The following is a 13,935-nucleotide window of genomic DNA, read 5'->3' as shown; positions in this document are numbered from 1 at the left end:
ACTTCAGCAGCTACATATCTCAAAGATTCTACTCCAAATTTATTCCAAATGGAGCTAACCAAAATTAAAGGCCAATTATACTTACAAAATGGATGGAAACACTTTATTAACATCCATTTTCTCAAACCTAGAGATTTATTGAATTTCAGATATAATGAAAATATGATTTTTGAGGTTTTTTTTTCTACTAGACCAGGTATATTGATGGCATCAAATAAATTATTAACTAATTGAATCCATTATTGTTTTGTATATTTAAATTATATATCTTTCCTTTGTTATAGTGAATCAAAATGAAATCAATGATGCAAGTTCTTTTTTGATTAATCAACCAAATCTTATTCAAATCATTGATGCTGAAGATTCAAATAATGAATCAAATGACCAATATCAAAGTTATCATGATGACACATTTGGATATAATGAATCTGTTGATGATGATAGTCAATGCTTTAATGCTTAATGAATGAGACAAATGTTTAAAGATATTATATTTTGGTGATGAACCACATATATACTTTTTTTATACATTGTTCTATTATTTCATTATCAGTAATTTTTAAGCTAATTGTACATCAATATGTTTATCATTGACACCTTATAAATAACTATGTATCAATATATTTTATCAAATAGTTTTTTTTGTGAACTTCATTATAACAAGAAATTTTATCAAAATATCATTGATATCTGCCAAACTGCACAACATATGTAACTTTATTAATTCCTTCATCAAACAAGATTTGGATTGTGCGATGCAAATACAACCACGAAAATAAAGTGTTCACAATGGGATGAAAAAATTTACTGTTGACAATGTCTTGAAATTTGATGATCTTCATCTTTTTAGAACCATAAACCAATTTACTTTTAAAGTTATTATTTATTGTGATTATGAATGAACATCTATAACAATAAAAGTTTGTAAAAAATTATTCTATTATATTTTTTTGTTTTGTTCTTACGATTATGAATCCACTTTGAACTTTATATTTATATTATAATTTTCATTTTAATATGTAAACATATATTTAATTCAAAACATCTTATGACTTCTGTTATGTTATCATTTTGATAGAATGCATTTTTATTCTTCATCTTTTCACCATTTGCTTTTGCATTTAGAGTTTCATCAAGCATAAAATATACATTAAGCTTTTCATGAATACATATTGACTTTTACTATCATCTAGGTCATTCAATAGCACCTGTGAAATTTCTGTTTCAAAAATTAAATATCAAACATAAATATTAAACCAAAAAAATTTAGAATTACGAATTGAAACTAATGATATCCAATTTTTAATATGCTGTAATACCTTTAAAAATGATAAAGAAGCATGTTTAAGATCTATAATTCATAAGATCTTATGATTTATTATGCTTCATCATTTTAAGAAAATGCATCTTTATTCTTGATCTTTTCACACTCTGTTTTTGCGTTTAGAATTTTATGAAGCATAAGATACACTTTAAAAGTTTCATTAACATTCTCGAATGCATATTCAACTAATACATCTTTTACATCACTTAGTAGAACCTGTGAAAAATTCATTCCCAACATTAAATATCAAATATAAATATTAATTAAAAAATAATCTAGAATTCTAAATTGAAACTAATGATATCTAATGTTTAATATGTTGTAATACCCTTAAAGATGATAAAGAAGCAATGTTTAAGATCTATAATTCACAAGATCTAATGATTTCAGGTACTTCATCATTTTGAGAGAATGCATTTTTATTCTTAATCTTTTCACACTCTATTTCTGCATTTGGAATTCTATTATGCATATTAACATTCTCGAATGCATATTAACATCATTTATATTACTCAATAGAACCTGTGAAAAGTTCATTCCCAACATTAAATATCAAACAAAAATATTAATAAAAAAATAATCTAGAATTCTGAATTGAAACTGATGATATCCAATATTTAATATGCTACAACATTTTTAAAGATGATAAATAAGTAAGGTTCAAGATCTATAATTCATAAGATATAATGATTTCTACTGCTTCATCATTTTGATAGAATGCAAAAACAGGTTATCTAAACAAAACACATCAATGTGTTACAATTGTTATTGATCATATTACTTAAAAATAAAATGACAAGGTGAATTTAAGACGCTCATCTTAATTTGAACAACGTTTTTTATTTATTTGTTCAAATATTCTATTAAAGTTTTCAATTTTATAAACAGTTTTAAATATAAGTTTTATTTCTTTTCCCTTTAAAGTAGATTGATTGATGCTTTTTATATAGCCTGCAAATGTATAGATTAAGTAATAGAAGGAAGTATTCCAGTATCATTTTTTCAAGGATTATAAAATATATTATTAGGTTGTTCACAATTATCAAAGGTAAAACCTTAAAATCTTATATTTAAACAAGTGAGAATTCAAGGTTTGGTTGCAAGAAAAAGTAAAGATTAAAAGTGATGTGTAAACAGAGATCTTAACTTCACCAACTGTCACTTGAAAAGTAAAAGAATATTACCAAAAATTAGATCTAAGAAAAAGATTTAAAATATTAAAAAATAAAGAAAAGTTGAGAGTGGCAATTGCTTGTAATAACTTTGGAATAAATATTGCATTTAAATAATTGTAGATCAAAAAATAAAATATTGGCCGAATTTTGCAATAAATAAAAAAAAGCTTAGGTTGATCTTGAAAAAAAATAATGCTTACCGAAATCAAGAATTAAAATAACAAGATTTGAAACTTGAAAACAAGAAAAGAAAATATCTTGAAAATATTACTTCTTGAATTAAAATAAAAAATTTTAAAGAAACAAAAGATTTTTTGGTTATTAGTGAATCTGTCACCTAAACTAATAACTCAACTAAAAAAAAGAAAGTTAATAACTAAAGAACTAAAGAAAAAAGAGAAGAGATGATGGAATGAGATGATAAAATGAGTGAATGTCCTCTTTATTTATAGTGAGGGATTCGGTCATAGGCAAATAGAATTATTAAGAGTTTGCTTTTAATTTAAATACATATGGATAAAACTCAATCTTGATCTCTAAAGCATCATGGATGAATATGACGCTTTATGGTAGAGTGTTCTTGGCCTTTGATTGAATTTTGATCAAATCTTAATAATTTTCTTCCCTTTGATTTGGCTAAGGCTTGAAAATTCAAAATTAGTTTGATTTTTATCTAAGTCTTAAAATTCAAATGGATAAAATCCAACTCCAAGTCAAAATCTTCAATGTAAAGTAACAAGCTTCATGGTGAACTTTAAATTCTTCTTGGTTAAATGCATCTAGCTTTTATTGTGAAAAAATTACATGAGGCTCTCTTGAATGGTTTTAACCGAATAAGATGGTGAGTGAAAAGTCCATGATCATACAAATTAAGCTTTTTCCTTTACATGGTTGAATGGATAGAGTTTTTATGTCACTCAATTGCTTCATAGCTAAGCAAAGAAGTCATGCTTAGACCACATTTTTTTTTTGGCCAAACATGAAGTCTAAGTAAGCTTAGAATTCATGCAATCATTCTTGTATGTGGCCAAATACATCATGAGAGAGTTTTTATGTAGTTGAAACTCTATAATTAGGTTGGCAATAAGTTTCCAAAATTGGGCCAATATTTCTCCTTTGCATGCTTGCATGAAAATGAAGTTTTTGAACTTGAAAACCTAAAACTATGAAAATAATATGAAAAGCACCAAAAATCATTCAAAATTTAAAAATTAGCACCCTTTTTTACATGTAAAAACTCTATATATTTAGATGCTATCATAAGTATAACTTTTATCTTTATATTTTTAAATTTTGTTTTTTTTTTCATGTTCTTTAACTATGTTTAAACAATATATACAAAAGAAAAATGCATAAAAAATTGGTTGAAGCTAAGATCACTCACTACACCTATTATTTTTGACATGTCAACTAAATAGTATGTGTATAACAAAAAAAATGTCTCTTTAATTATTTTGTTCCCTAATAAAAACTACATTTTCTAATTAAGTAAATGTATTACACATATTATTTCTAATACATCAACTAAACATTGCATTTATACCCAAAAAATTTTGTTTACCTAATTTGGTTTTTCCCAATTAAGGATTATGTTTTTATTTTAAAATATAACATTAACAATTTTCAGATTAACCATTGTGTTATCACTTTAAAAAATATGATATTTGCAAAATTTATCCTACCTAAATACTCCGTTTGTGCACATACAAACATAGTGTTTATAATTTTTTTATTTAATTAAAGATACGTATGAATTTTCATAAAAATAGTTTTTATAAATACGATTTTTTCAATCAATGAATCTTATGATTAAAAATATGAATTATAGATATTATTATATCAATTTTAACATTTCAATTAATATTTACAATTTGAACTATTTATACTTCATAATATATAATAAGGTAACGTCAAAATAAAAAATAATAAATATTTAAGTAAAATATGTTTATACTATAAAAAACATAAAATTTGAAGGATTTTTTTTCAATTCTAAATTGTGTTTCTGCTTAAAATTTGTAATAGTTTAATTTTTTTTATTAAATACTATAGTTTCTCTTCTAAAAAAGTGGTGATTATAATTTAAATTACATACTTTGATTATAGTATTCTAAACGTGGTTATTACTATTTTTTTTATTGATTTTTTCTCCACAAAAACAAAACCTATAAACTTATTATTTTCATTTATAAAATATAGCTTTTGCTTTCAAGTTTTTTATACTTGTTTCTAAAGTGGTTTACTGATTTCATATTCCCAAAAATAAATTTATAAATATCACTTAAATAGTCCGTTTCTAATATGAAAAATACAGTGCTTAAATACTCCATTTCTGATATGTAAAACATAGTGCTTAAATTTTTTTTATTTAAATCAAATATGTTTATACTTTAAAAATTGTCAAATTTGGAAAATTATTTTCCTTATTGAAAACTACATTGCAGCTTAGAAACTGTATTATTTGCATTTCTAGTTAAACATAATGGTTGACTTTTTTTCCTTTCTTTAAAGCTATCCGACTTCAACTTTTTAACCGATTAGAATTCCAAAACTTATACAAGTTTAGTTAAACTACTTCTCTCAAACTGTATAAACCTTAACAACGAATCTTTGAACTTCTGAAAGAAACCACAAATTCTAAGGAAAATGATAAACCCAAAAGATGACCACTTGGAATTCATTGCGAATTTGGACCATGTTCCACAAATTTTCAAGATTTTACATAAAGAAAACATCTTTGAATATTTAATAGTAACCAAATTGTTTTATAACAATCTTCTTTTTTTTGTATTTTTTGTTACCATTTTAAATCATAGATATCAATGAAAAACACATATTTTATTAATCTTTTCAGTTTTTACTTTCACTCAACATTTTCAATTGAATGCTCTATTGTATACTTTTGTTATATTATTTATTATGATTTTTATTTACATATTTTTTCTTTAGGTTGAAATATAGAAAACTATTTTAGGTTTTATGAACAGCATAAATTTTTTTTTATTCTGATTACCTTCATGAGATACATATTTTTTTAACTAATTCAAAATCTAATTAAAAATATAATCAAATCTTTTTTTTTCCTCATTTACCTAGAATCTCATCGAAAAAAATTAGTCAAATTCTTGCTTTTTTATGTTAGCATATATATATATATAAATGCAAATTTTTTCCTATCAATATAAATATTTAATATACTATTCATTAATTTATATTCTCTGGTTTGTTATCTTAATGTTGTACAATTTAATTTTGTATGTTTTAAGTTTGTCAATACTTATTAAATAAAATAACGATCTTCTTTGGACGTTTTATATGTATGGTTTATATTACTGATTTGTTTTTTTGTGATGATCATTGTAAAAAAAAATAAGTTGATTCTAATTAACAATGCATACATATCTATCTTTAAATTTATATTGACAATTTTTTTTTAATAAATACTAATACTATGGTTACAGAGACTTCTGATGGATTCTATAAATATGTAACTTCAATTTGTTAAAACTCCGTTAACTATATCTCTTAAAAGTTTACTCTTTACTCAATTCAAAATGTCTTTGGTTATGATCAACAGTCAACTATGCTTTCAAAATGGTTGGAAAGCTTTTGTTGATACACTTTTTGCAATTTGGTGATGCACTCACCTTGAAATATAGCAATTGTCCATTTTTTCATGCCTTTCTATATTCTGAAAGTGGTATTGTTATCACAAGGGACGTTCTTCGAGTAAGAATAGGTAATACCTTAATTTCAAATATTTTTCATTTATAAACAATGTAATTATCTTATAATGTTTTCTTAAGATTCTATTTTTTTATCTTCATAATTGAGAAAAAAATAAGCAATACAAGCATTTTCTTCAAAAATAAAAAAAGAAAAGTATAATGGGTCAATTGTTGCAAAAAAAAAAAAATTGGCAAGCAAAGTTATTTATCTTCATGATACAACTTTTGAGTTAGAGAAACATGGAAAAATTGAGGTTGATGAAGATGGTGAAACTGAATCTGACAACGATGGTTTGTAACAAACCATGACGAAAACAAATGTTCAATCATCTTGTATCTTGGTAATACAACATATATAAACTGCTTTTATATAAGTTCTATTACATTTAAATTAGAGGTGGCAAAATGGGCAAGTGGACAACCCATTTTGCTACAATATTCGTGTCGAGCTAGGCATCGTGTCATGCACAACTCTCTTAGTTGTGCTGTGCTAAACATGTCAAGGCTCATAGGCTGGCATTGCATAAGCACATGATTAGCCCATGCCCAAGCTCAACACAGCATTATCCATATTTTGTTGATAAAAATATAAGATCAATTAATTCTTTATGCATTTTTTATATGATTCTAAAATTTTAAATGAATCTAAAAAAGAATAAGAAGATAACCTTAGTGAAGATATAGTATGGTCTTTAGTAAGTCAAAAAAAATTCTAATATATCTTTTAATTGTGAAATTATTTTTTATTTACAATAAGATGTTAAGCTTTCAAAAGAAGAATTAGATAACTTTGACATTTTATAATGGTGGAAGAAAATGAAAAAGTTTTTCCCATGCTTTCTCTTATGGCTCGTGATCTACTAATATCTCATGCGTCCATAGTTCTATTGGAGTCTTGTTTAGTGCAAGTGAAAGAGTTCTTAATAAGAAAAAAATTAATGTGAAAAAAATTATAAAAACTATTTAATGGGCCTTGGGCTAACATAGCACGATCCATATCATTGTTGGATCATGGACCATGCTAGGCCGAGAAATTTTTAACAAAAAATGTGTTTAGCAGAACCAATATTTTTTTTGTGTTAGGCTAGCCTGACCTATAATAGTGCCATGCCAAACACTGAGCTGTGCTATGCCAGCCCATTTGGCTCATTTTGCCACCTCTAATTTAAATAATTTAAAAATTTTAAATAGCACATATATTAATAATTTTTAACCATTGTTTGTTAAACTGTTTTTAAAATTTAACATGTCCTTGTTGCATTTCACAAACAATTCTTTTCAGCACATAACGTTGATATTATATTAATGGTTTTAGAGAAATGCATAGGTTGATCTGTTCAATTCAAATATTCATTTAAAAATAAAATTTTTTTAAGTGGTTAGAGAAAATTATTATAAACAATCATTTAAACCCTGGTGTGATTGTTGTTTTTTTCAAATAGTTAAAGAAGGCTTGTTCTATGTTTTCATTAACTAAAATTAAATATGTAAAACTTAACAAATATTGCTTGACTTTTTGTCTAAACTCTGATGTTAGATTTTAGCTATCGTGTTTTTGTTCTTCTACAATGGCTTACACTTACTGTTTTAATTGCATGGTAATCTATTTATAATAGCATCTTTAAGCAGCTATGATTTTATATCAAAACTTATTCACTATTTTATATCCTACATATTTAGCATGCTATCATTCTCTTCAATTTATTTTCTTTAGTAAATATCAATTCCTGCAACAAAACTTTGTTTCAAAAAAGTTTTACAATAACTATATTTAAGAAATTTTATACATAATTTTTCATTAAAAAAAAAACTAAAACTATGTTTGCCTATGTAAAATTGGAGTTTTTGTTAAAAATTTTCAAACAATATATTTTTAACAATTGAAACATATCAAATAATAATATCTAAAAAAAATGCAAACATCATGTTTTTAGTATGAGAAATGAAGTTTTTAATCAAAACGTTACATTAATGTCTTATATAAATTTTATATACTACGTTTTAATATGGAAAACGTAGTTATTTTTTAGAAAAACCTATATTTTTTATTGTATATCTTCCACCCATCCATTTAACCAAAAAAAAAAAACAAGTCGTTGGCTAGAAGCCCAAATGAATATCTCCATTATGATTCATGAGCCACAACAAAAAGTATGATTGATTACAATTCTTTACACAGCGAAAGTATCAGCAATTTAAAGAAACAACCTTCACTTATCATGTTTTTTCCTTATTGTTATACTCCTAAAGCTTAAATGGATTGACAATTTGTTTATCTTCTCTTTTCCGCTCTTAAATTTAATTTTACGTTTAAAATTGTATTTCTTTACATTCGTCTTGTTATCCACATGAATTTGCCTTTTTTTCCTTTTCATTTTTTTCAACCTTTTTTCTTAAGAACATTCATGATCACTCTTTTTTTTTTCTCAAAACAATTATCAAAATTTATCTTCAACTGTTTTACATTTTATATCAGTAATTATATATTTAATCTTTTTGAATGTTATGTTATATCTGCTTTGACTGCTTAAAAAAAATGTACCCGCAGCGCAGGCGCAACGCTAGTTATAGGATTAATCTATAATCGACAAAGTTGAATACGTACTCATAAAAGCCTAGTGTGTATTTATGTATTTATAAAATTGGCATCAAAGAGTACCAGGCTCCGGGGGCCAGGATATGAGGCTAGGAAAATCATATTAGCATAAAAACAAACAAACAATGAAAATATGGAACTTGGACATCCAGAGCTAATAAGTGCAATACATGTCAACATTTTTAAGAGTCGAAAAGTCTCCAACAGCTCAAACTAAAAACAAAAACCTCAGCAAATATGTAAAACTAGCACTGACGAAGTCATACTCGTTGTCAGCTACCTGCCTCCCTAAATTACCTGCAAAACAAAGATTTAAGCAGAACACATTGCTATGGGTGATGGATGACCTCAACCCAGTCTTGAACAAGAGAAGGATAATAAAAAGCTATGCACCAAAATAATATATAATACTATTTTACACCAACATTATGGAGCTCAAATTTAATTAAATGATGTTTAGATATAGTATATACATCTAACAGGGCAGAACTATGCTAATAGTAAAAGACCATAATAGATCACCATTAAGCAGTCTCTTAAATAATCTCCAAGTTCGCTCCTTCATGGCAGTTAATGGAACTATTTTCCCTCCCCATAAAACAAACTCGTTTTCTCAACTCCTGAGCATGAGGCTCTTGGGAACAGAGCCTTTCACTCCAAGGCTTTTGGCCGACCACAAATCATGAGCATTTGGGGTGATTTTTGGAGAACTCTGTTTTTATGACTCTAAGCAAAGCCACTTCAAGTCTTCAACCATTTCTCGGTTCAATTTTTCATTCTGGTTTTGATAATTTTGCTAGAAGGTGATTAATGGCAGACACATCCTATGGAAATAGGGGAATTATTTGTTTTGTTGCTCATTCTTGACAGGCAGTAAGCGGAGGCCGGCAAAAACTAAAAACACTTATTTATCCCACAGGTATGAGTCTATCGTAAAACTGGTTACAGTTTTTTTTCCCAACCTTTATAATCCTAAATATCAACGTACAAGTTTAAAGCATGGTCAAGCATATCAAATACATGGCAAAAACTTAAGAGAATGATCTATGAAACAGTAACATAATAACAGAAAATAGAGTATTTCTAGAGGAACAGCATGCCCAATAGATAAACGTTTATAACATCAGTGGCATTATAAACTTGTGATCAGAGAAACCATACCTAAACAGCTGCTCATCTGCATAATGCAGTCATGGATTCATTCACAAGGAAAAGCCTTCAAAAGCTGAGGCTCTTTGGCATTGGACATCTAGCCTTTCAAGCAGCTTTGAACAGCCATAAGTCAATGAAACGTCTAATGACTTCTTCTCACTTGCAGCTTCATCATATCTTTTACCACCATCATCTTCCATATGAATCATCTTGCCAAACAATTGAAACGAACTAACACCTACTTTGCTCGAGTTGCATCCCCCATTTTCAGTAAGTTCTGTGCCAAAGGAAACCACACTGCTCTGGCTATCTGGAGACAAGTTGTCAGACTGTGAACTGCCAATGTTGAGCTCAGTGGATATCCTATTCAACTTAGGCACCATATAGTTGCCAGAGAAATTATCAGTGGGCATCATTGGGATATTCTCACTCACATAGTTGGTAAAACTTTGCAAATGATTTTGCCTGGCTCCCTGCATGCCAGCAGGAAAAGAATTGTAATTCAACAGTGATGGATTCAAGTACCCCATTTTTGGATTAGTTAACCCAGTCATAGGGAAGAACATTTCTCCCCCTGCATCAGACAGCCCAGAATCCTGAGAAAACTTGAACCTCTTTGCTGAGGGGAATGAGGAATGAAGCGGTGAGGAGGAAACAATTTCAACTTGCCATGGGCTCACCCTCCTTGCATTCTGTAGAACATCAGGTTCATCCCATGCAACCTAAAGAATTAAAGAAAATGAAATCGTTAGTCAGCAAAGGTAAAAGGGAAGAAATTCTATAAGTAGCAAAATGGATGAAAACTTTATTAATTCCTCTCAAGAACTTAAATTGAGATTAAACAAACCACATCCTACCACAAACCCACCCCCAAAATGCTGCCTCTGAAATAAGAAAAAACATAAAACAAAGAACAAACTTTTCTCCCATTATTACAAGTCAGAGACACATTGGTAAAAGAGCAGATTAAACTTCATTCTTTTAACAACTACATAGAATTTTAGATTTACCCACAATCGATATCAAGTCAAATATAAGAAGTTTGATGATTTTACAAATGCCTCCCCAAAATGCAACAAACAGAAGAAAATAAGCACACCCATCTTACTTTGAATGAGAAACCACTATCTAACAAGCCACTCGAAATCCAAACACAACATAAGAGAAAAAGAATGACAAATGTTGCAAAATCATTTCTAATCTAAATCCAATTCTAAAGAAAATAGAAATCCTACAAATCTATAATCTGAATTGTACCACCCCAACCATGGCCAACTTCTTAGGGAGAATAACTGATTTGTTTGACATTTTTCCAGTTTCTGTTTCGCAAATATCGTTAAAATGTTAAATAACAACTTGAAGCCTAATACAGGGAACTGATTTTAGGGGAAAACATTCAAAAGTAGATACGCAAGAAAATAAAATGCAGCCTACAGCTACAACTGTATAAACTCATTTCAACCTCAATTCCTCCAATCTATCAGTCTATCATAAGAGCTTATTCTATATAAGCATTTCGCACTCATCCATTTTTAAGTGCACCTGATTTAGTAATTCTGAAAACTGAGAACAAACTTCACTTCATCTGGATTAATACGGATTAAATTGTTAACACCGAAGTCAACAGTAAACCACATTCAATGTAATCATAATAAATAAATATAATTTAAACAATTGAACCCGAAGCATTTTTACCTGAAGCATTCGCCAAGGGGAGCCAATCCAGGGGCCAGAATCGGGTACAGCAGCAGACATGACTGTCCCTTGAAACCACGTCATTCGCGACGAATCCTCCGTCTCAACTGCCATCTTCACTCTCGTCCCTCCAGCCCAGAATATATTGAGTCCAGCCTCAACCAACTCCGCCCTCACCACGAAATCAGCCCAACCGGCCCGAGGATAGTACACAACCTCGAATGGCAACCCCTTTGCAGCTCTCTCCGCCGCTTCCGCCACCACCTCCGCCATCATCCTCCCCCTTCCTTCCCCTTTCATTGTTCCTCCATCACTTAGCTCTCTCCACCTCCCAGAATCCCCGCCACTTTCTCCTGTCTTCATCGCTCGCCGGACTCCAATAAACATTTTCCCATTATAGTCCCTCATGAAGACAACAGAATCGCCAGCGATGAGCTTCTTTTGATTAACGAACTTGCTCCATCCTGTAGTGAGGAGATGACGACGAGGCGTTCCTCGGTATATGTGGCGAAACTCCCACACGCCGCCGCGAACGTCGGTGACGGAAAGAGTCTGAACCGGCGGCTCAGCATTGTAGTCAAGCGGCGGGAAAATAGAATCAGCGCAAAACCGCGGGACGGAGAAACCACCGCCATTGTTGGCATCGGACGGCGTTAAAATCTTCGCAAACGACACAATCTTATCAGAATCTCCAACTTCACCGTTAATGTTTAGAAATTGATTGGTAAGTCTAGAAGGTTGAACAGGGATGAGAAGGAGTTTAGCGAAGGCTTCGTCTGTTTTCGGATCGGTTAGGCAATGAACATCGGAGATAACGCAAGGGATGAGAGGTCTGGAGAGTACGAGAGAAGATAGTGTTGGAATGGAACCGCAAACTTGTTCCGCGTGGCCTTGAGGGAAGTAGTAAACCCTAGAATTAACGGTAGGGATTTGAACAGAAGAGCCAGCGCAAGCTCGCCAGATCCTGGGATCAACGCGGCGGACCTCCGTAGGAGAAGGCTGTAGAGGCGGCATGGGGCCGATTAGGGTTTAGAAAAAGAGGAAGGAATTCAAAAGGGATAAAAGAAAAAAATATGGAGAGTACGGAAGGTTGAAAAAGGGTGCACAGAGTCTGAGTCTTTCTAACTTGGTGTTTCTGCTTTTATGGTGTTTTTTGGTGTGTCTGAGGTGAGGTAGGAAAGAGAGAGTTCCGTCTAAGGGTCGGAGAAGCGGCAACGAAAGCTAAATTTTGTTGGTATTTGGAGAAAAGGAGAGAAAAAGCGCAAATTTGATTGGTTAAAATTTACAGTTTTAGCCCACGACCAACATAACCGTCTCTACCTCACTGTTGTCACGCTCTGTAACCCAGAGCGTGGAGTGCAACCGCTTTGTGTAGTAATTTTTATTCTTTAATTTAAGTAGCAGTACTAACTAGTAACTAGAGTTCTAACTCCAAATAAACATAAACTATGTTTGGGCTAAAGTACGAAAATATCCTTGATGAGTGAGGAAATCAACCAATCACATGGTTGGGAATTCATCTAGGAAAGTCAACATGAAAGACTGATTTGTTTTGTGAGTGTGGGAGGGAGAGTGAGTTTGGTTGGAGGTTGGGTTTGGCAGAGAAAAAAGCGGAAATGCCGTTAAGAGGGAATTTCGGAACAAAGTGCAGGGAAGAATAAATCGGGCAGGCGATTTCTTGTTTTATTTGACGGTTAGAAAAATAGAAAGAGATTGGGCCCGGTTGCAACGACCGGATTTGGATGCTCTGCTGTCGCGATTGTCATTTATTACGCGCCGACATTCCATTATTTTTTTTTAATCCTCTTTTTTTAAAAAAAAAATAATTTATACACAGAAAATACTGGTAATAGCCACGACATGATCATAATCTGGACCGTCAAATTGTTACTGTAGTAGTAACTTTTTTTTGTCTGGTAATTAGTAAAACCATAGTAGGTAATAAACTAACTTTATCCTTTCATCTTACAATAACCATTCATCTCATCTGACAATGAAAAAAAATTTTAAGAAAATGTTGAAGATAATTCCTACTTAATATGGTTTTATCCCAGTTAAGATTAGATTAGGTTAGATTCGATGTATCAATTCTTCATTAAAAAGTAGCAGAAGAAAGAGAATGCTGTTATCCGATGGTAATAGTGTTGTGCGAAGAGTGTCAAATACTAGAAATTCATCTTGCCAATGGCAGCGAACAACTTTTTCTTTTTTCTTATTTTTCTGCTTAAAGATAAATTTCTCAAGTTACCTTTCTCACATGCTATC

The 13,935-nt window shown here is 30.2% G+C and overlaps 1 protein-coding gene across 1 annotated transcript; it reads right to left on the bottom strand.

Annotated features, from left to right (window-relative positions):
• Nucleotides 1-8,949: 8,949 nt before the first annotated feature.
• On the bottom strand, nucleotides 8,950-12,910 carry LOC111311259 (auxin response factor 17-like). Its single transcript, XM_022910632.2, has 3 exons — nucleotides 11,671-12,910; nucleotides 9,985-10,697; nucleotides 8,950-9,120 (listed from the first exon to the last, which is right to left on the bottom strand). The coding sequence occupies exons 1-2, from the start codon at nucleotides 12,682-12,684 to the stop codon at nucleotides 10,026-10,028; spliced, it is 1,686 nt and encodes a 561-aa protein (XP_022766367.2). The 5' UTR covers nucleotides 12,685-12,910; the 3' UTR covers nucleotides 8,950-9,120; nucleotides 9,985-10,025.
• Nucleotides 12,911-13,935: the final 1,025 nt, after the last annotated feature.

Source organism: Durio zibethinus, chromosome 1 (assembly GCF_047325235.1).
Source record: "Durio zibethinus cultivar Kanyao isolate XHJ-2024 chromosome 1, ASM4732523v1, whole genome shotgun sequence".
Taxonomy (NCBI): domain Eukaryota; kingdom Viridiplantae; phylum Streptophyta; class Magnoliopsida; order Malvales; family Malvaceae; genus Durio; species Durio zibethinus.
Note: the sequence above shows the minus strand (reverse complement) of the source record. Positions and strands in the feature narration are given on the sequence as shown.